This window comes from Saccostrea cucullata, unplaced genomic scaffold (genome assembly GCF_032062105.1).
Source record: "Saccostrea cucullata isolate Sc308-1 unplaced genomic scaffold, CSIRO_AGI_Scuc_v1 ctg180, whole genome shotgun sequence".
Lineage (NCBI taxonomy): Eukaryota > Metazoa > Mollusca > Bivalvia > Ostreida > Ostreidae > Saccostrea > Saccostrea cuccullata.
Window position 1 is genome coordinate 606,518 of NW_026936265.1, and position 16,113 is coordinate 622,630.

General features: G+C 34.8%; 1 protein-coding gene across 3 annotated transcripts in view; it reads left to right on the forward strand.

The window, feature by feature from the left end:
- The window catches only part of LOC134245189 (disks large homolog 5-like), a 42,136-nt gene extending 26,714 nt beyond the window's left edge, over nt 1-15,422 (forward strand). For all 3 annotated transcript variants that reach the window (XM_062727448.1, XM_062727449.1, XM_062727450.1), the window contains 22 exons: nt 357-573; nt 2,078-2,213; nt 3,458-3,585; nt 3,946-4,045; nt 4,166-4,238; nt 6,135-6,238; nt 6,425-7,734; nt 7,931-8,289; nt 8,397-8,481; nt 8,594-8,756; nt 8,995-9,097; nt 9,222-9,354; nt 10,361-10,538; nt 10,658-10,760; nt 10,962-11,184; nt 11,481-11,695; nt 11,843-11,884; nt 12,642-12,743; nt 12,971-13,098; nt 13,261-13,370; nt 13,609-13,718; nt 13,899-15,422. In XM_062727448.1, the coding sequence (XP_062583432.1) occupies nt 357-573; nt 2,078-2,213; nt 3,458-3,585; nt 3,946-4,045; nt 4,166-4,238; nt 6,135-6,238; nt 6,425-7,734; nt 7,931-8,289; nt 8,397-8,481; nt 8,594-8,756; nt 8,995-9,097; nt 9,222-9,354; nt 10,361-10,538; nt 10,658-10,760; nt 10,962-11,184; nt 11,481-11,695; nt 11,843-11,884; nt 12,642-12,743; nt 12,971-13,098; nt 13,261-13,370; nt 13,609-13,718; nt 13,899-14,005 (4,229 nt within the window). In that variant the 3' untranslated portion in view covers nt 14,006-15,422. The remainder of the gene's footprint in view (nt 1-356; nt 574-2,077; nt 2,214-3,457; nt 3,586-3,945; nt 4,046-4,165; nt 4,239-6,134; nt 6,239-6,424; nt 7,735-7,930; nt 8,290-8,396; nt 8,482-8,593; nt 8,757-8,994; nt 9,098-9,221; nt 9,355-10,360; nt 10,539-10,657; nt 10,761-10,961; nt 11,185-11,480; nt 11,696-11,842; nt 11,885-12,641; nt 12,744-12,970; nt 13,099-13,260; nt 13,371-13,608; nt 13,719-13,898) is intronic.
- Nucleotides 15,423-16,113: the final 691 nt, after the last annotated feature.

The following is a 16,113-nucleotide window of genomic DNA, read 5'->3' on the forward strand; positions in this document are numbered from 1 at the left end:
AAGCTGCACCATCATTTTTATCCTATACACATACTGTGCATGATTTCAGATTCAGAAATTTTCCATTTTCAAAACTAATGAGAAATTAAAAAAGTTCAGCAAGTTCAATGAAATAAAAATTGACATTTTTTGAAACATCTCTAATCAGATTTCTGTTTGAATTTTATTAGGACCACACAGAGTAATGCAGTCATAAATTTTAGCTTTATTTTTTTTTGTGAGAAAGATTTTTTCGGATAATTTTCTTATTTGTTGAACATGTACTTTAGAATAGTACTTGATATAGTAAATGCCTGTGGAAATCAGAAATATGAATGCAAATTTTATCCTGGTAAATGTTTTCTCTTTTTTTACAGATGCTAAAACGGAGGCTGATAAATCTAAGAAGAATCGGGACTGGGCACTCGGTGAACGCGACAAGATAGTACAGGAAAGAGAGGGGATCCGGTCCCTGTGTGAGAGCCTGAGGCACCAGAGGGATAGAGCCGTTAGCGACAAAGCTCAGGCCCTGAGGGACTATGACAACATCAAGAAAGAAAAAATGGAGGCCTGCAAAGAGCTCAAAGAAATCAGGTACATAAGTCCTTACTCCTCATAATGCAGTCATAGAATGGCATCCTAAATTACAAGCAATTATGGAGAAATTGAAAATGTGCTATGTATTGATACTGGATTTTAAATTCTCGTAGATAAAAGTGAATGAACATAATTAATTTTACATTGTGTATTGGATATGAAGGGAAGAAAAAATAAATAGACATTTGAATGAATAATCTGAATTTGCACTAATGGTTTTGGAACTGAATTCCCTTTGAGAAGGTTTGTTCGAGGAAGTAATTCTCTTGTCATTGAAATCATTGCTGTTGTTTTGAAATTTAAGTGTGTTTGTGTGCGGGCTTGTATTCTTGAGAAAATCAAACAAAACTCATTCCTTTTGTACCAGTTAGTCAAAAAGAAGTGAAAGAAATAGAAATATGTTAATTTCAAATCACATCAAAATGTCATGTTTGATTATTCATCTGATTGAGTTGCATTGATAGTTAGCTCACAACACAATTTAGGGCAATGAATGATTGGATGAGAAGAGTGCACATGACATAGAAGATAAATATGTCTGTTCACACTGTACTGCACAATGATCTGTCTGCATTACTCTGGTCTTGGTTCAGGGGCAATATCTCAGATTTTGTGAGGAGATTAAGGTGAACCTAGAGGCTGATGCAGTCACAGAGAGTGCACCAGGTTTAATGATATAGAAAACAAAGATGAGAAATCGGGAAGGAAATTTTTTGGCTTCATGAATCACAAATTTTTATTGTCAGTCTGTTTTTTGCCCGTTAATGTATATATGACAACCTTCTAAACCCCATACAGCGTCTTGATGTTACTCGAGCATTTTATTGACAGAAACTTTGCCAAGATTTTGATGCTGGAAAAATCGGCTGGATTTAGGTTTAAACCTTTTATTAAGGTGAAAAAATGGACAAGAGAGATAAGAGCACAATATTTTCATTTTTACATCATCTAAACTTTGCTGATTACTAGAGTTACTGCAGGATTAGAATTAGACCTCAGGAATTGTAAAAAGTGACCTTGAAAACTCGGAAATATTGTCAGTTTAACATTCCGAGTCAGTTTTACATTCAGAGTTGTCTGATCAATATGGATATCTAAGATTGCTACAAATTATGAATATTTTATCCGACATGATGTTGTAAGTCTGAAAGTCATAACAACCAAAAATTCTAGAGATTATTCATTTTTCATTATCTGCAGCTAATGTAATTTTGTGTGTTACGTACAGTACTGTCCATCTGTTTTGTTTAATAAAGTAAATGTAACTTGTACATTTCTTTAGATAGATGAAAAAGAATATCAAAAGAAATGTACAAGTTACATTTAATTTATTAAACAAAACAGATGGACAGTACTAGATAGATTTATTATAGATAGATAGATAGTATATTAGATAGATGAAAAAGAATATCAAAAGTCTTGAATAATTTAAATATTTAAGTTCCCAATAAATACTCACACACATTGATTGGGCTGAATTAAACAATTTTTTTATTCATAGGGAAAAATATGAGACCATAATGGAGAAAGAGGCCAGAAAGAACCAACTGAATGGTGTGGGGCACAACCACAGTCGTGACTCTGCCATTGATGCTGACTTACAGGAACTGGAGACGGAGACCGTACAGGTGGATATTGTAAGTAAAGGGGTGGAAGTAATTATTTCAGGGGTCGATTAATGACAGATGGATTTGAATATAAGGAAGTGGGGAGGGGGAACAAAGTCAAGCAGTAAAAGAGTAATTGATAATCCAGTTATAAAGTTTTAAAGAAACCTCTCCTCCTCCCATAAAATACAATGTGAAAAGTCTATCAGTTTGTGAATATCACATAAGATAGGCTTTATAGCATAAAGAAGCAGTAGAATACAAGTTGAATGTACTTTATGGGAATGAAGTGTTGATGCCTCAAATCAGTTATGTTTTGACTAGCAATTAACTCTCTACTTTGTCTTAGACTATTTTGTCTGGGAATGAAGTGCAGGAATAGTTGACCAGTTAATTTCCTTTAATTAATCAACCTACTTTACCAATTATAAGATTTTTTTGAAAGCCTGTCTTTGTAAATTCCCATGAGAATGTTGAGGTGTGATTAGCAATTAAGAATAAAAACAAGGGATTTAAAAGCAAACTCCTTGTTGAGGTTCAAGATCAAAAATTTAATGAGATACTACTTAGATTGGATAATCTACAAGAAAGATGCATGTATATCTGTGTGAACTTTGACCCCAGCTACCATTTCTCTATGTGCCAGAGCAGCTGAGGTCTACAATTAACTGAAATCTGTAACCATGATGTTCGGAGATAATAGGATTTCATGCCAGGCTCTGAAGCCATTGGTTCACCAAAACAGCTTCATGTGAAAAAAAAACTGTTTAATTCGTAAATCTAGATGCTGTAATATAAAATACTAACTTGTGCCAATTTCTGTCTGCGGGACCTGCTGTTTAATAAAGATAAAGTGATGAAACATTTTGATTTACTATTTTGTGCCTGTGCTTTTATATCTTTTAGAGCTTTGTAAACAAAGAGCATTTTTATCAGATGATTTTTTTTATTGGATTAACAGATTCAGAACAAAATCTGTAAGAATACTTTAAATATGAATTTAAGATTATGTGACCAAAGAGGAGGAAAAAAAACACTATTAAATAGTGATTAGTTGATAGTTCATGGAAAAGAGCAATTAGTTTAGATCATAGATGTTACTAAAAAAGTTCTAAACATATTTTGTTCAATATTTCAAAAAAAAAAAATAACTGTTGAAAAAAGATTAAACTCAGTGTGTGGTAATAATTTTGTGAAAATACTGTTTTAAAGAGATATTTATGTGTTAAAATTTTGTATATATAATGAATTTAATATTTTGTAAACAATTACAGAGAGGCCTGACTCCTGACAACCTCGGCTTTGACATAGTGGGAGGGAAGGATGACCCTGTGCTTCCAAATGATTACGCAGTATATGTCAACCATATTGTCAAAGGAAGTGTAGCAGACGGCAAACTCAAGTAAGCTATCACAGAAAACCAAGCTGTCATGTCCAAATTACACCTTACTTTTTCCCCTATAAAACCCTTTTTTTATTTTGAGGAATGCCTGATACATGCCGTAATGGGCTTTCACATAATTATCTCTTAAAAAAAGAATTATCACTTTCAAAGTTTGTTTATGGATCATTATTTACCTCGTAGTGTTTGTGATTTTTTTCCATGCATTTAATAATTTTTCCCTGTTGTGCAATTTCATATTATGTCATATAAAAAGAATCTCGATTTTACATTTTAATTGTGTCACAATTCACTAGACTGGAAAAAATAAATATTTCCAAGTTATGTACTAACGACAAATTTCTTAAAATCTTTTTCTAGGATCAGCGATGTGGTGTTGAAGATCAATAACATGGATGTGACAAATGTGGACAAACGAACAGTTCTACAGTCACTGAAGAATTCATCCCAAGTGTCATTGGTAAGAGATTACGAGAAATTGATATCTAGTCTTTTTTGAGACTGATTTAATGTCTAGTGACTTTTAAGGTAATAGATTTGATTGTTAATTGAGAGATTTATGTTTTTGGGTATATTTCAGCTGGTTAGAAGAAGGCGCTGTGTAACACCCAGAATTTGGCAGCCAATTCAGCTTAGTTTATCATTGGGAAAGGGTGAGTGTTAACTTCTCATTTCAAGAGCACACAAATTTTATTTTTAGCTCACCTGAGCCGAAGGCTCAAGTGAGCTTTTCTGATCACATTTTGTCCGGCGTCCGTCTGTCTGTCTGTCCGTCTGTCTGTCTGTCTGTAAACTTTTCACATTTTCGACTTCTTCTCAAGAACCGCTGGGCCAATTTCAACCAAACTTGGTACAAAGTATCCTTGGGGGAAGGGGATTCAAGTTTGTTCAAATGAAGGGCCACGCCCTCATTCAAGGGGAGATAATTGGGAATTAATGAAAATTTGGTGGCATATTTTAAAAATCTTCTTCTCAAGAACCACTGTGCCAGGAAAGATGAAACTTATGGGGAAACATCCTCAGGTAGTGTAGATTCAAGTTTGTTCAAATCATGACCCCCGGGGGTAGGGCGGGGCCAAAATGGCCGACCAAAGTTTAACATAGAAATATATAGGAAAATTCTTTAAAAATCTTCTTCTCAAGAATGACAAAGCCATAATTCATCATATTTATATGGGAGCATGCTCAGGTAGTGTAGATTCAAGTTTGTTCAAATCATGTCCCCCGGGGGTAGGGCGGGGCCAAAATGGCCAACCAAAGTTTTACATAGAAATATATAGGTAAATTCTTTAAAAATCTTCTTCTCAAGAATGACAAAGCCATAATTCATCATATTTACATGGAAGCATGTTCAGGTAGTGTAGATTCAAGTTTGTTCAAATCATGACCCCTGGGGGTAGGGCGGGGCCAAAATGGCCAACCAAAGTTTTACATAGAAATATATAGGAAAATTCTTTAAAAATCTTCTTCTCAAGAATGACAAAGCCATAATTCATCATATTTATATGGGAGCATGCTCAGGTAGTGTAGATTCAAGTTTGTTAAAATCATGTCCCCCGGGGGTAGGGCGGGGCCAAAATGGCCGACCAAAGTTTAACATAGAAATATATAGGAAAATTCTTTAAAAATCTTCTTCTCAAGAATGACAAAGCCATAATTCATCATATTTACATGGAAGCATGTTCAGGTAGTGTAGATTCAAGTTTGTTCAAATCATGACCCCTGGGGGTAGGGCGGGGCCAAAATGGCCAACCAAAGTTTTACATAGAAATATATAGGAAAATTCTTTAAAAATCTTCTTCTCAAGAAGGACAAAGCCATAATTCATCATATATATATGGAAGCATGCTCAGGTAGTGTACGTAGTTTCAAGTTTGTTCAAATCATGACCCCCCGGGGTAGGGCGGGGCCAAAATGGCCAACCAAAATTTAACATAGAAATATATAGGAAAATTCTTTAAAAATCTTCTTCTCAAGAATGACAAAGCCATAATTCATCAAATTTATATGGGAGCATGCTCAGGTAGTGTAGATTCAAGTTTGTTAAAATCATGACCCCTAGGGGTAGGGCGGGGCCAAAATGGCTGACAAAGTTTTACATAGAAAGAGGAAATATCTTTAAACATCTTCTTCTCAAGAATGACAAAGCCATAATTCATATTTTTATGGAAGCATGCTCAAGTAGTGTAGATTCAATTTTGTTCAAATCATGACCCCATGGGGTAGGGCGGGGTCAAAATGGCTGACCAAAGTTTTTAAAGATATATATAGGAAAATTCTTTAAAAATCATTTTCTAAAAATAGCAAATCCATGATTTGTCATGGGACTACTTTTGGATTTAAACTTTACAATAGAAAGCCATTTTCTACTATTTCCTACCCTTAGTGCTCAGGTGAGCGATGTGGCCCATGGGCCTCTTGTTGCTAATGCTGATGTACAGGGTAATACTAAGAAGAGATTTCTGAATTAAGTATTTAATTTTTATACTGTTACACTGAAAATAGGAGTAGATGGCATGATGAATAATAATGTTTTGGATTTTTTGTAGATATGGGTATATTCATTGAGCAAGGATTGTACATAGCTCGTATTGTCCCTGGATCTACTATTGCCAAGGAAGGCATGCTATCCACAGGGGACAGAATCATCTGTGTAAGTAGGATACAGCAAGCAACTATTGCATTATAAATGGTAAAGGCAAATGACTTAAGAAATGTTTTTTTTTAATTTAGGAAAACATAATCCCTTAAGATACACCTAATCTATAATTCAGAAAAAGATTAACATATTGAATTCACTTCTCGGGTTCATGACACTTCGTAATTGATTTTTTCACAGGTTAACGGTACATCAGTGGAGAATCTTACTCCAGCTGAACTGATGAAGCTCCTTCAGGGATGTTCTGACCCTGTGTCCATTGAAGTGTGGAGACAGATGTCACCTTTCAACTCTGCAGGCTCCTCCCCAATCCCTGTCAATCATAAGGAAACTTGTCAGGACTCTGGTGCTCAGCTCTCACAAGCATTCACAAAAAATGAGGACTTAAAACATAATGTATGGGACGGAAGTGATACATTGGAGAATCCCAAAAATTCTGGCAAGGTCAAAACCAGCAGTTCTCAAACAGACAATTTGAACAGTAGTCCAGGATCAAATGACTGGACTGTGAAGGGCTCCAAAAGTGAAAAAGATCTGGACAACCATAAATCTAAAAATAGTCACAGACTTGAAAAAGCTCTTGGAAAGATTTTTAAGCCCAAATCGAAACACCATGATCGACACGACCATGATGACATAAGTAAAAGACATACTTCTACTAGACCTACTTCAACCATAAATGACAATGTGCTTCTTGAATTCAGCTTGGCAGACCAAAATGGAAATCATGGAACAGGACACAGAAAAAATGTTCAAAAACGTGAATTTGACAATGAAAACAGTGGAACGTGGCCAAAATGTTACAAAATGCAGCCAATGAAACAAGGGACTGTTATGATGCCCTCACCACAGAAGTACCCAGAGAGACCATCAATAACAAACTTCTTCATAAAGGGGCCTGAGAAAATCCCCCCCACTCCCCCCGAGAGGACCGAGGCTTCACATATAGCAGTGAAACAGAGTCCTCATCACAGTCCACAGAGCAGTGACTCTACAATCAAACAGTCCAACTCCCCAATACATTCTCCCCCCATAAGTACCAAATCAGCGTCATATCTACACAGTAATAACTCCAGTTTACATCCCAATCCCGCTCCTTTTGTGTTTAATCCTGACAATGCCATTCCAAATAACTATGGTGTTAAGCACCTACCACCTAAGACAAAGAAACGCCCTCCCTCTAGTCACCATAACCATTATGATGCCCCCAATATTCCTCCAAGAGAGGCATGGGAGCTTAGTAGAGCACGAAATCGCACGAGATCTGCAGAAAAGGACAGGCCACATTGGCACAGTGCTAACTTGTCTCCGTTCAATCCTTCTAGTCAGTTTCATTCCTCTAATGACTCCTCTGTGAGTGGGACAGGACTGCCTACAGGAGAATACCAGCCCGGGCAGTCCATGTTTCCAAGTGATTTCTCAGCATTTAATTCTCCACCACCATTTCATGAAAGGCCCATTGGACATGGCTACAGAATGTCACATAACAGGTAAACCCTAAATTTAATTTATTTGCATTGGTTAAGATTTGAGTCCTAATGAATCATAGAAAATGAATGCAAGAAATATTATTTTAAAAAGCCAAAAGTGGAGATGTAATTTTCATTCACCATTTATATGATTATGACAATTTACGCAACATTTTAGAATTTTGAAGAGTGCCATGTATATGTATTTTTTTTTCAGTGGTGGTTCCTCTTTGGTTGTGAGACCCAACCCTCATTATAATTCAGTCCATGGCAGCCAGACAAGTGCCCCTGTGGCTGTTAGCCCCTCCTTCTCCCCGAGTTATAACTCCCCCCAGGGTTCATTTCCAGACATAGAGCCCCGGCGATCTCCCTTTGACTACTGTAATTCCCCTTGTCCTTCAGTCATTAGCTCTACCAGTGATCCGTATAGCTACATTCCAAGTAGGGCTTCATCAGAAAAAACTGTGTCAGACACAGATGGATCAGCCAAGACCCCCTACACAAAGAACAACTCCAAAAGGATCTACATACCCCCTGTGAAAACCAGCAAAAACTCCTCAGGCTCTGTAGAAGTTGGTAAGGATATCTCAGCAATTTTCATTGTTTTTTACACAGTTGCGTACAAGATGAAATACTATGTATTCTAATGTGCATGGTCTGTTCAATGTTTTTGTGTTTTTTAGTTGCAGCAAGAACTAGTCCTACATCACCTAGCTATTCAGAAGAACCAATCACAAGTTCAGAGTCTCTCCACAGCAGAAGAAGAAAGTAAGAAAGATTTTCAAACTTAAACATTTTTTCACCGACACTCGTAAGAAAAATTACTTCGATATGTTTCAATTTGGCCGGTGGATATTTACAGTTTTTTATTGATTTTCAGGCCTCTGATGGGAGAGACCAGGAAGATAAACGTAGAGAGGAACTCCCAGACGGTGGGGTTTTCTATAGGGAGTGGTCCTCAGGGGGGCGTGTTTGTCTCCTCCGTACAGGAAGACAGTCTGGCCATGGAGGCAGGGCTAGTGATCGGAGACCAACTCCTAGAGGTAAAATATCCCAAAAATATTCATTGTCATTTTAAAGTAATTCTGTAAATGTACATTTTTCCAGGGTGTCATAATTCCACAGAATCACAATTTTTGGTTTTTTTTTATATCCATGGTATTGAAGATTCAGATGTTCAGTAGATAGCTTTAGTTCAACTATATACAAGGTTGGAGTGAAGGATATAGTTTAAATGAATAAGTAAAAACTAAGTTTTAAATTAATTTTATTATCTGTCAGATTTGTGGAATAAACATGAGAACAGCCACAGAAGATATGGCAGCTAAATTCTTACGACAAACTGGGAACACCCTTAGTCTATTGGTCCAGTTTAATCCTGATGGTATGTTCAATCAATGTATCCCTTCTTAGCAATAATCTGTACAAATCTTTGTTGGTTTATGATATTTTTCTCTTTCGTAGTGGCCAGTTTATAAATGTGTAATTTGTATTGTTATTTTTTACAGAGTATAACAACAGAGGTGCTGACTCTTCAGGGGAGAGCACTGGGACTTCTCCAATGAATTCTCCAGTGTCAGACACATTTAGACCAAGCAGAAAAATTAGTTCAAAGTCCAGCACTCACATCAGAATACCCAGGTAGGTCTTTAGTAACTAAACAAAATGGGGAGAAGTGACTTTTGGTCTTGTTATTTTTTCTATTTAATTTCTAACTCTTTTGAATGAAACCTTAGTAGTTTTATGTGTGTTTGAATTGAATTTTTCACAAACATTGAATTATATAAAATTTTAGGGATGTCAACGAATATTCGAATATTCGAATATTCATTCGTTTAGTTGATATTCGAATATAAAGTTATGATTCGAATATTCGGATTTTAAGTATACAAGCATCAAAAAGAAAAAAAACTTGGCAAAAACTGAAGTTTTATCAGAAATTGAATCAAATTCTTATCGTTGACCAACAATAAGATTTTATTTAAAACAAAAATAAAAGAACTCTTCTTGGATTACCTTAAAGGTGTGAAGAGTGTATCTATTAAAAGGATAAAAATTATTCATTTGATCATTTAATTAGAGGTATAACTGTGTCCAGTACTTAGAATTAGTTTGTATTGTTGAAAGGACACATTTTTTAAGTAACACACATGGATCTCTTGTTTATGTATACATCATTTAAAATCATTATCAGGAAATTAATTAGCCTAGAGTAATTGCTTTTAATGTTTCTCCATTAGATAATTGTTCTGTGTGGTATAAATCTGTAGGGTTATCAGTGTACACTTTGGTAAGATGATTAATTAATCTGGAACTTATTAAAAGAATCTTTTGAATATTTGGGGGGAAATTTTTTTATATTATATTTTGGATGTAAACTCTTCATATATTCTGTAAAATATTTTAAGAATATACATGTAATTATAGTGCATTTACAAAACTCTACATGAAATTTAAAATAATGACATAAAACATATATTGCTTTACAAAAGAGTGAAGATGTATACATATTATAATGCAAGATGTATTTATTTTATCGAATATTCGAATATATTCGAATACTACTATCGAATATTCGAATATCAATTACTGACAATTTTGACATCCCTAAAATAAATGCATTGATTTATGATATTTATTTTTGTAGCTCTGATTTGCCGTCTGAACCATCCAGATACATTACAGCAAGGAAATCATTACCCAATGAGAACTTGGGTATTTCCATTATTGGTCAAGCCAACTTTGGAATATTTGTCAAAGAAGTCCTACCCAACAGCTGTGTGTTTGGACACGAGGGACTGAGGTGTGGAGACCAAATCCTGGAGGTGAGAGGATAACAAAACTCACTGCAGTATCTGTAAATATTTTATTTTTGTAAAAGGGATTGGATACACAAACTGCTATGAATGGAAAGTTATTGTACCATATTTTCCCTTTTTTGCAGTACAACAATTTGGATTTTTTAACAATTACCCTGGAAAAGGCTTCAACAGAACTGAACAAACCCTGTGCTTTTGTTAGAATGCAAGCACAGTATAATCCTGCAAGTGAGTATTAATTGAGGGAAGAATAAAAATGTACTTTTTAATACAAAAGGTTTTAAAAAAAAAAGGAAACTTTATTTACAAAAAGCTTCTTGGTGTTCACACAAACATCTCAACAATGAAAGATATTTATAAGAAAGTAAGGTGTCGGAAAAATTTAGTATTGGATCTACAGAATGAACACAGTTTTGTTTAATTTTGTAGAATACAGGCAGTTGTGTAACCAGTTTAGCAGCGAGTCTTTTTATGTGAAGGCTCACTTTGACCACAAGCCGACTGGAGAGGGTGAGCTGGGCTTCAGGAGGGACGACATCATGCTGATCGAGAACACGCTGTACGACGGGAAACCCGACAACTGGTTTGCCTGGTTAGTGGATGATGACGGCCATAAACTGAAATGTAAAGGAATCATTCCAAGTCAGGACAAGTAAGCACTGCTTTATTGGAGATTAATTTAATATTTTTGACATGTAGCATATAAATACTTTTGGCATCGAATTTAAAAATGTTTTCATTTACCAAGGTGGTGATCTACTCTCCTCTTTTCAAGTGAAAAGATTAGAGGAGGAGAGAAGATGGTCACCCTTGGCTAGTGAAGATGATTTTACTAGCATTTCATGAAGGAAGTTAATGCGTTATTCTGTAAAAAACTAGTTTGTTTAGTATATATATTTTGTACTTGTCATTGTTTCCTTAGTTGTAATAAAACCTTATCTTTATTAGGCTAGAGATGGAGCTGAGGCGGAGCTATTCAGAGAGCCATAGTCTCCATGATTCGGAGGAAATCCGCGGATCTACCAGACGGATGTCCGGATCAGCCCGGAGTAGTTTCTTCAGAAGGAAGGCCAAGCACAAGAGGAATAACTCCAAAGACAGTCGTGAATTCAATTCATTCTCGGAGACGTCACTCACCAGCGATTCTGTGCCCGTCCTTGAAGGTAGGAAGAGACCCAATCAGTTTTAATACTTCTTCTCCGTTCATACAGATCCCATGTATTAAGTTTGTGGAATTTTTTATGTGTGCAATAATTTGTTTACTTTATGGAAAAATAGATTTAAGTCTCTCCATCCCTTTTGTTTTATAGATCTGGCATTTAACAAATACACAAAGGTGGAGAGGATGGAATGTGAGTACATTTTAAAACTTTGTATTCTCTTTTAAAATAAAGTAATGTTTGGATTTCGGAAAGTGATACTTCATTAATAGAGAATGTTATCATCAGTGGAAAAAGCCCAAGATTCTATTACTTAAGGTCTTTTCACCCTCACAGTTTTAATGGTTTAAAGTATAAAAATTTTATATATTTATCTTTAATAAAGTTTAAATTTACCAATTATTGCCAACAATGTGTAGGTCGCCATCTTATTTAAGATGGGAGACGTAAATAAACAGAAGAATATGTCAGCATAATAAATCATACATTTTTTGTAAACAGTATGATCATAAATATGTAAAAACTGATTCAGATGCATAATTCTGATGCTGAAAGTTCCTAAATACTTGCTACTTATAAGATACTTTTGAATTGTAAATATCAGGGAAACTATTTACACTAGAAGTACAATATAGAAAATGTTTGAATGAAGATACCAGAGCAGGAGTTATTGCCCTTGTCAACATTTTTAAAGATTGAATTTTTGATTAAATAAAGAAAATATGCATTTTTAAAATTCTTTTACTTAACAATATTTATCATTACACCAATGGATAATCATTCTTCAAAAATATATTGTTCTGTTTGATATGAATTTAATTTAATAACATTTTTTGCAAAAACCTGTGACATCATAGGAGGGTGGAATTACCCAAAATTCTATTACTTATTAAATGTATGTATCTAACTTAATTTGAGTATTTACGTGCCTCATTATGATTTGCCACAGATAAGGATACCAGACCAGTGATTCTGTTAGCTCCATTGGCCGATTCCCTCATTAAGAAACTGGTGGCTGAGTCTCCAGACAAGTACAGCACTGGGCAGCCAGGTAAGATGTAAAAAACTACTGAAGCCATTTATTTACCTATATTCAAATAAATAAATTAACATTAAAAAAATGTGTTTTTCACCTATAATGTAATAAGCTTAGGTAAACCTTGAGCCATTCCAACTCTGAAAATCCTTCAGATTTTAGCATGGTACAGAAATCATTTTGAACTTTGCTTGCATGTTCATGTATCTAATATGTATGTAATTTATCTCTGTTTCCTGCAGCTGTTATGCCGCAGACTAAGCCGGTGATGGAACAAGGTCTGGCAGATGGTATTTATATCGACTACTGGCAGGAAGAGGACAAGTTCCAGTGTATCAGAACCGCGGCCATCAAAGAAATCTGTGATCAGGTCTGTTGACACAGGAATACCCACTGTCTGACATATATGTCTGTGTAAATCTCTGGACTTAAAGATTTAGGAGGAGTGGTTATTGGATAGATTTATTCACAAAAAGATTTCTGAATATGTTGAAATTTTACTAAAATAATGAGCCTGACATTTTTTGTATAGGGTAAGCACTGTCTGTTGAACATCAGTCCTTCAGCCATTGAACGTCTCCATAGATTACAGATCTACCCCATTGTTGTGTTCGCCAGACACAGATCACATAAACAGCTTAGGTAAGGAGGTTCTGATATACAATATTAGGTCTTTTCTACATGTACAGAATAAATCTTGGATGTATAAATTCTCATTTTGTCCATTGAATGAGCATGCAGATTATTATGTGGAAAGTTGGTCAGTGTAAACAATATTTTTGTGTGACATGAAGAAAGCTGACCAAATTTAACTTACTTTGAGTATTTACAAACGTTTGAGGATTCCATTTTACTGAGTGATCATGATTTTACTTTACAGGGAGATCACTGATCCCCAATTCCATTCCCAGAAACTCAGCGCTAAATCGGCCAAGGATCTGTATGATAAATTCCAGAGACTAGAGAAGGATTATCAGCACCAGTTCTCAGGTAGGCCAGAAAATCTAGAAAAAAATCATTGAAGCTTTGATATATGGAGTACATGTCTGGAAGAATCTTATTAAAGTCATTGCAGAATTGCTATTATATTCATGAAAAAATTGTGCATGTATATTGCAAATGATGCATTTTTATGTTGAAAACTAAGTTATGTGTATGTTTGTTTTGCAGCTATAATTCAAGGTGGCAATTTGGCAGAAATGCACCAGCAAGTTAAGACTGTGATAGCAAATGAACAGAAAAAGGCCATCTGGGTTCCCGTTTGTCCCCGAGTGTGAAAGGGGGCATCTACAGGTCAACATAGATCTGTCTGTAAACCTTAAACCAAGGAACTGTTTTGTCTGAGAGTGTCATCAGACATGTTCAGAAGATTCAGATTCATTCATTATGTTGTACTTATGTGAGGTCTGTTAATATTCTAGTCTTTAACAATACAAGGATTTTTACCAAATAACACTTACATACTATATTGTATGGCTGTCTCATAGGAGAAGGAGCAAAGAACTTGATTGGATTCAGCAGTGTGCAAGTCTTTGTTTAGTATATAATTATTATTTTTCATTCCTTTTCATGTTTTTAAGGATCATGATGAAAATTGTCCATAAATATTTACGTCTTGTTTAATTCTGTGATAACTGATGTCTACGGACACACTTTGGTGTTGTGACCTAGTTTCTGTATTTAGTGGTGCATGAGCAAAAATAGTGCATTATTAATAAGAAATTTTGCTGTGTTTCTTAAAAGATTTTTTTTATTCATTTTTTTAAGTGTAGCTTTGGAAGATTTATTTTTTTGTTCTGCTTTTATTAATATGTTGGCATTGACACAAACCCATCTCGGGTTCATGGCAACCTGCTGTAAAAAGTGTTTATAGTAATAATCCATTCCAGTCCTTGATAACAATAACTAAGACCAAAACAAAAGCTAAATCAAATTTAAATTTTCAATAGAAAAAAAAATAAATATATGTTGAAAACAGGTCATAGCTGAACAAAACTATTATTCCTAGAATTAGTTTCATGAATTTGGTTTTTGTGTAAATTGGGTAGGGAGAGGAATAATTATTGGGGGCTTTATGAAGTTCTTGGTCATACATACACATTTTATCATGAATTTTACACAGTATAACTGTTCATACTTTGATCTCAAACAGCAGGCGGCTAGTGGGTCAGAATTAGCTTCCTTTATTTTAAATGTTAAATGTTGTGTGCAGTTTTCTCTGAGGCATTCAGTTTATTTTAGTTGTGAAGATCTTTTATTATTTTATTTGATGTAAATTATCAGCAAAAATAGTTGGTATGAGAAGAAATGGGTGAAGTCACTATGATTTTTTTTTTGCATAATTTGTTATATTTCAGTATAGATTTACATAAAATTATTTGACAGTGTTTTATAAATGTATTTAATGTAACAAAGTTGTGATCTAATTTCAGATTTTATCTACTGGTTTTGTAGATATTTTGTTTTTATTAGGCACATCTTTTTTCAGATTCAGAATTGCTTACTTGTTTGTTATTTTTTTTTCGGTAGTTTGCTTATTTTCGTAAACAGTGAAGTCAGCAATTCATAGAATAGCAAGGGCATAGATACCTGGGTAAAAAGATGGTAAATAACTTTATGTACATTCAAATTCCTGTTATAGTTAATCAGGGACATTGCACTATAGAAAATGAGAAATAAAAATTGGGAAATGCAGTGTGTTTTTGTTGTAGTTTAGAGGAAAATAGTTTGTCTTAGATTAGGGGCTACTAATAAAAAATTAAACGATTTAGTCCAACAGACAGGCATTGGGAAAAAAAAGACTTAATTTATTAAATCCATTGTCATAAGCAATAGGCAGATGATTCTTACCCTGTGTGTAATCTTAAATTACGGACCATAACTTTGTGTACATTTTGACATGTATATAGAAACAAGAGGCCCATGTGCCTTATAGGTCACCTGAGCACCATAAAACAACTTTCTAACCATTGAATTTGGTTCATGTTTTAAATTGGAGACCATGAAATTCACAATTTTGAAAGAGGCACCAGTGCTCATTATAACTACACACTTAACATGCTTAGTTTGGTTACTTAATACCCATAGGCAGAGTAGGGGAACAAAAATGCATTTCAACTAATCAGTATTATTCAACAGTAATCAGTAATGCCCCAATCCCACAGGAACACCTGACCCTGGAGCCACACATTTCACAATTTTGGAAAAGGCATCTTCGCTCATCATAAACTTTTTATTAATACCAAGGATGTACTTTGTATGTTTAGTACCCAGGAGCAGAGATTTTCAAATAATTAATGCATTTTCACAATATAATCAATAGAGCCCCACCCTAACACCAGAACCACTGACCCTTGTACCATGAAGTACTCAGGTGACCTACTGA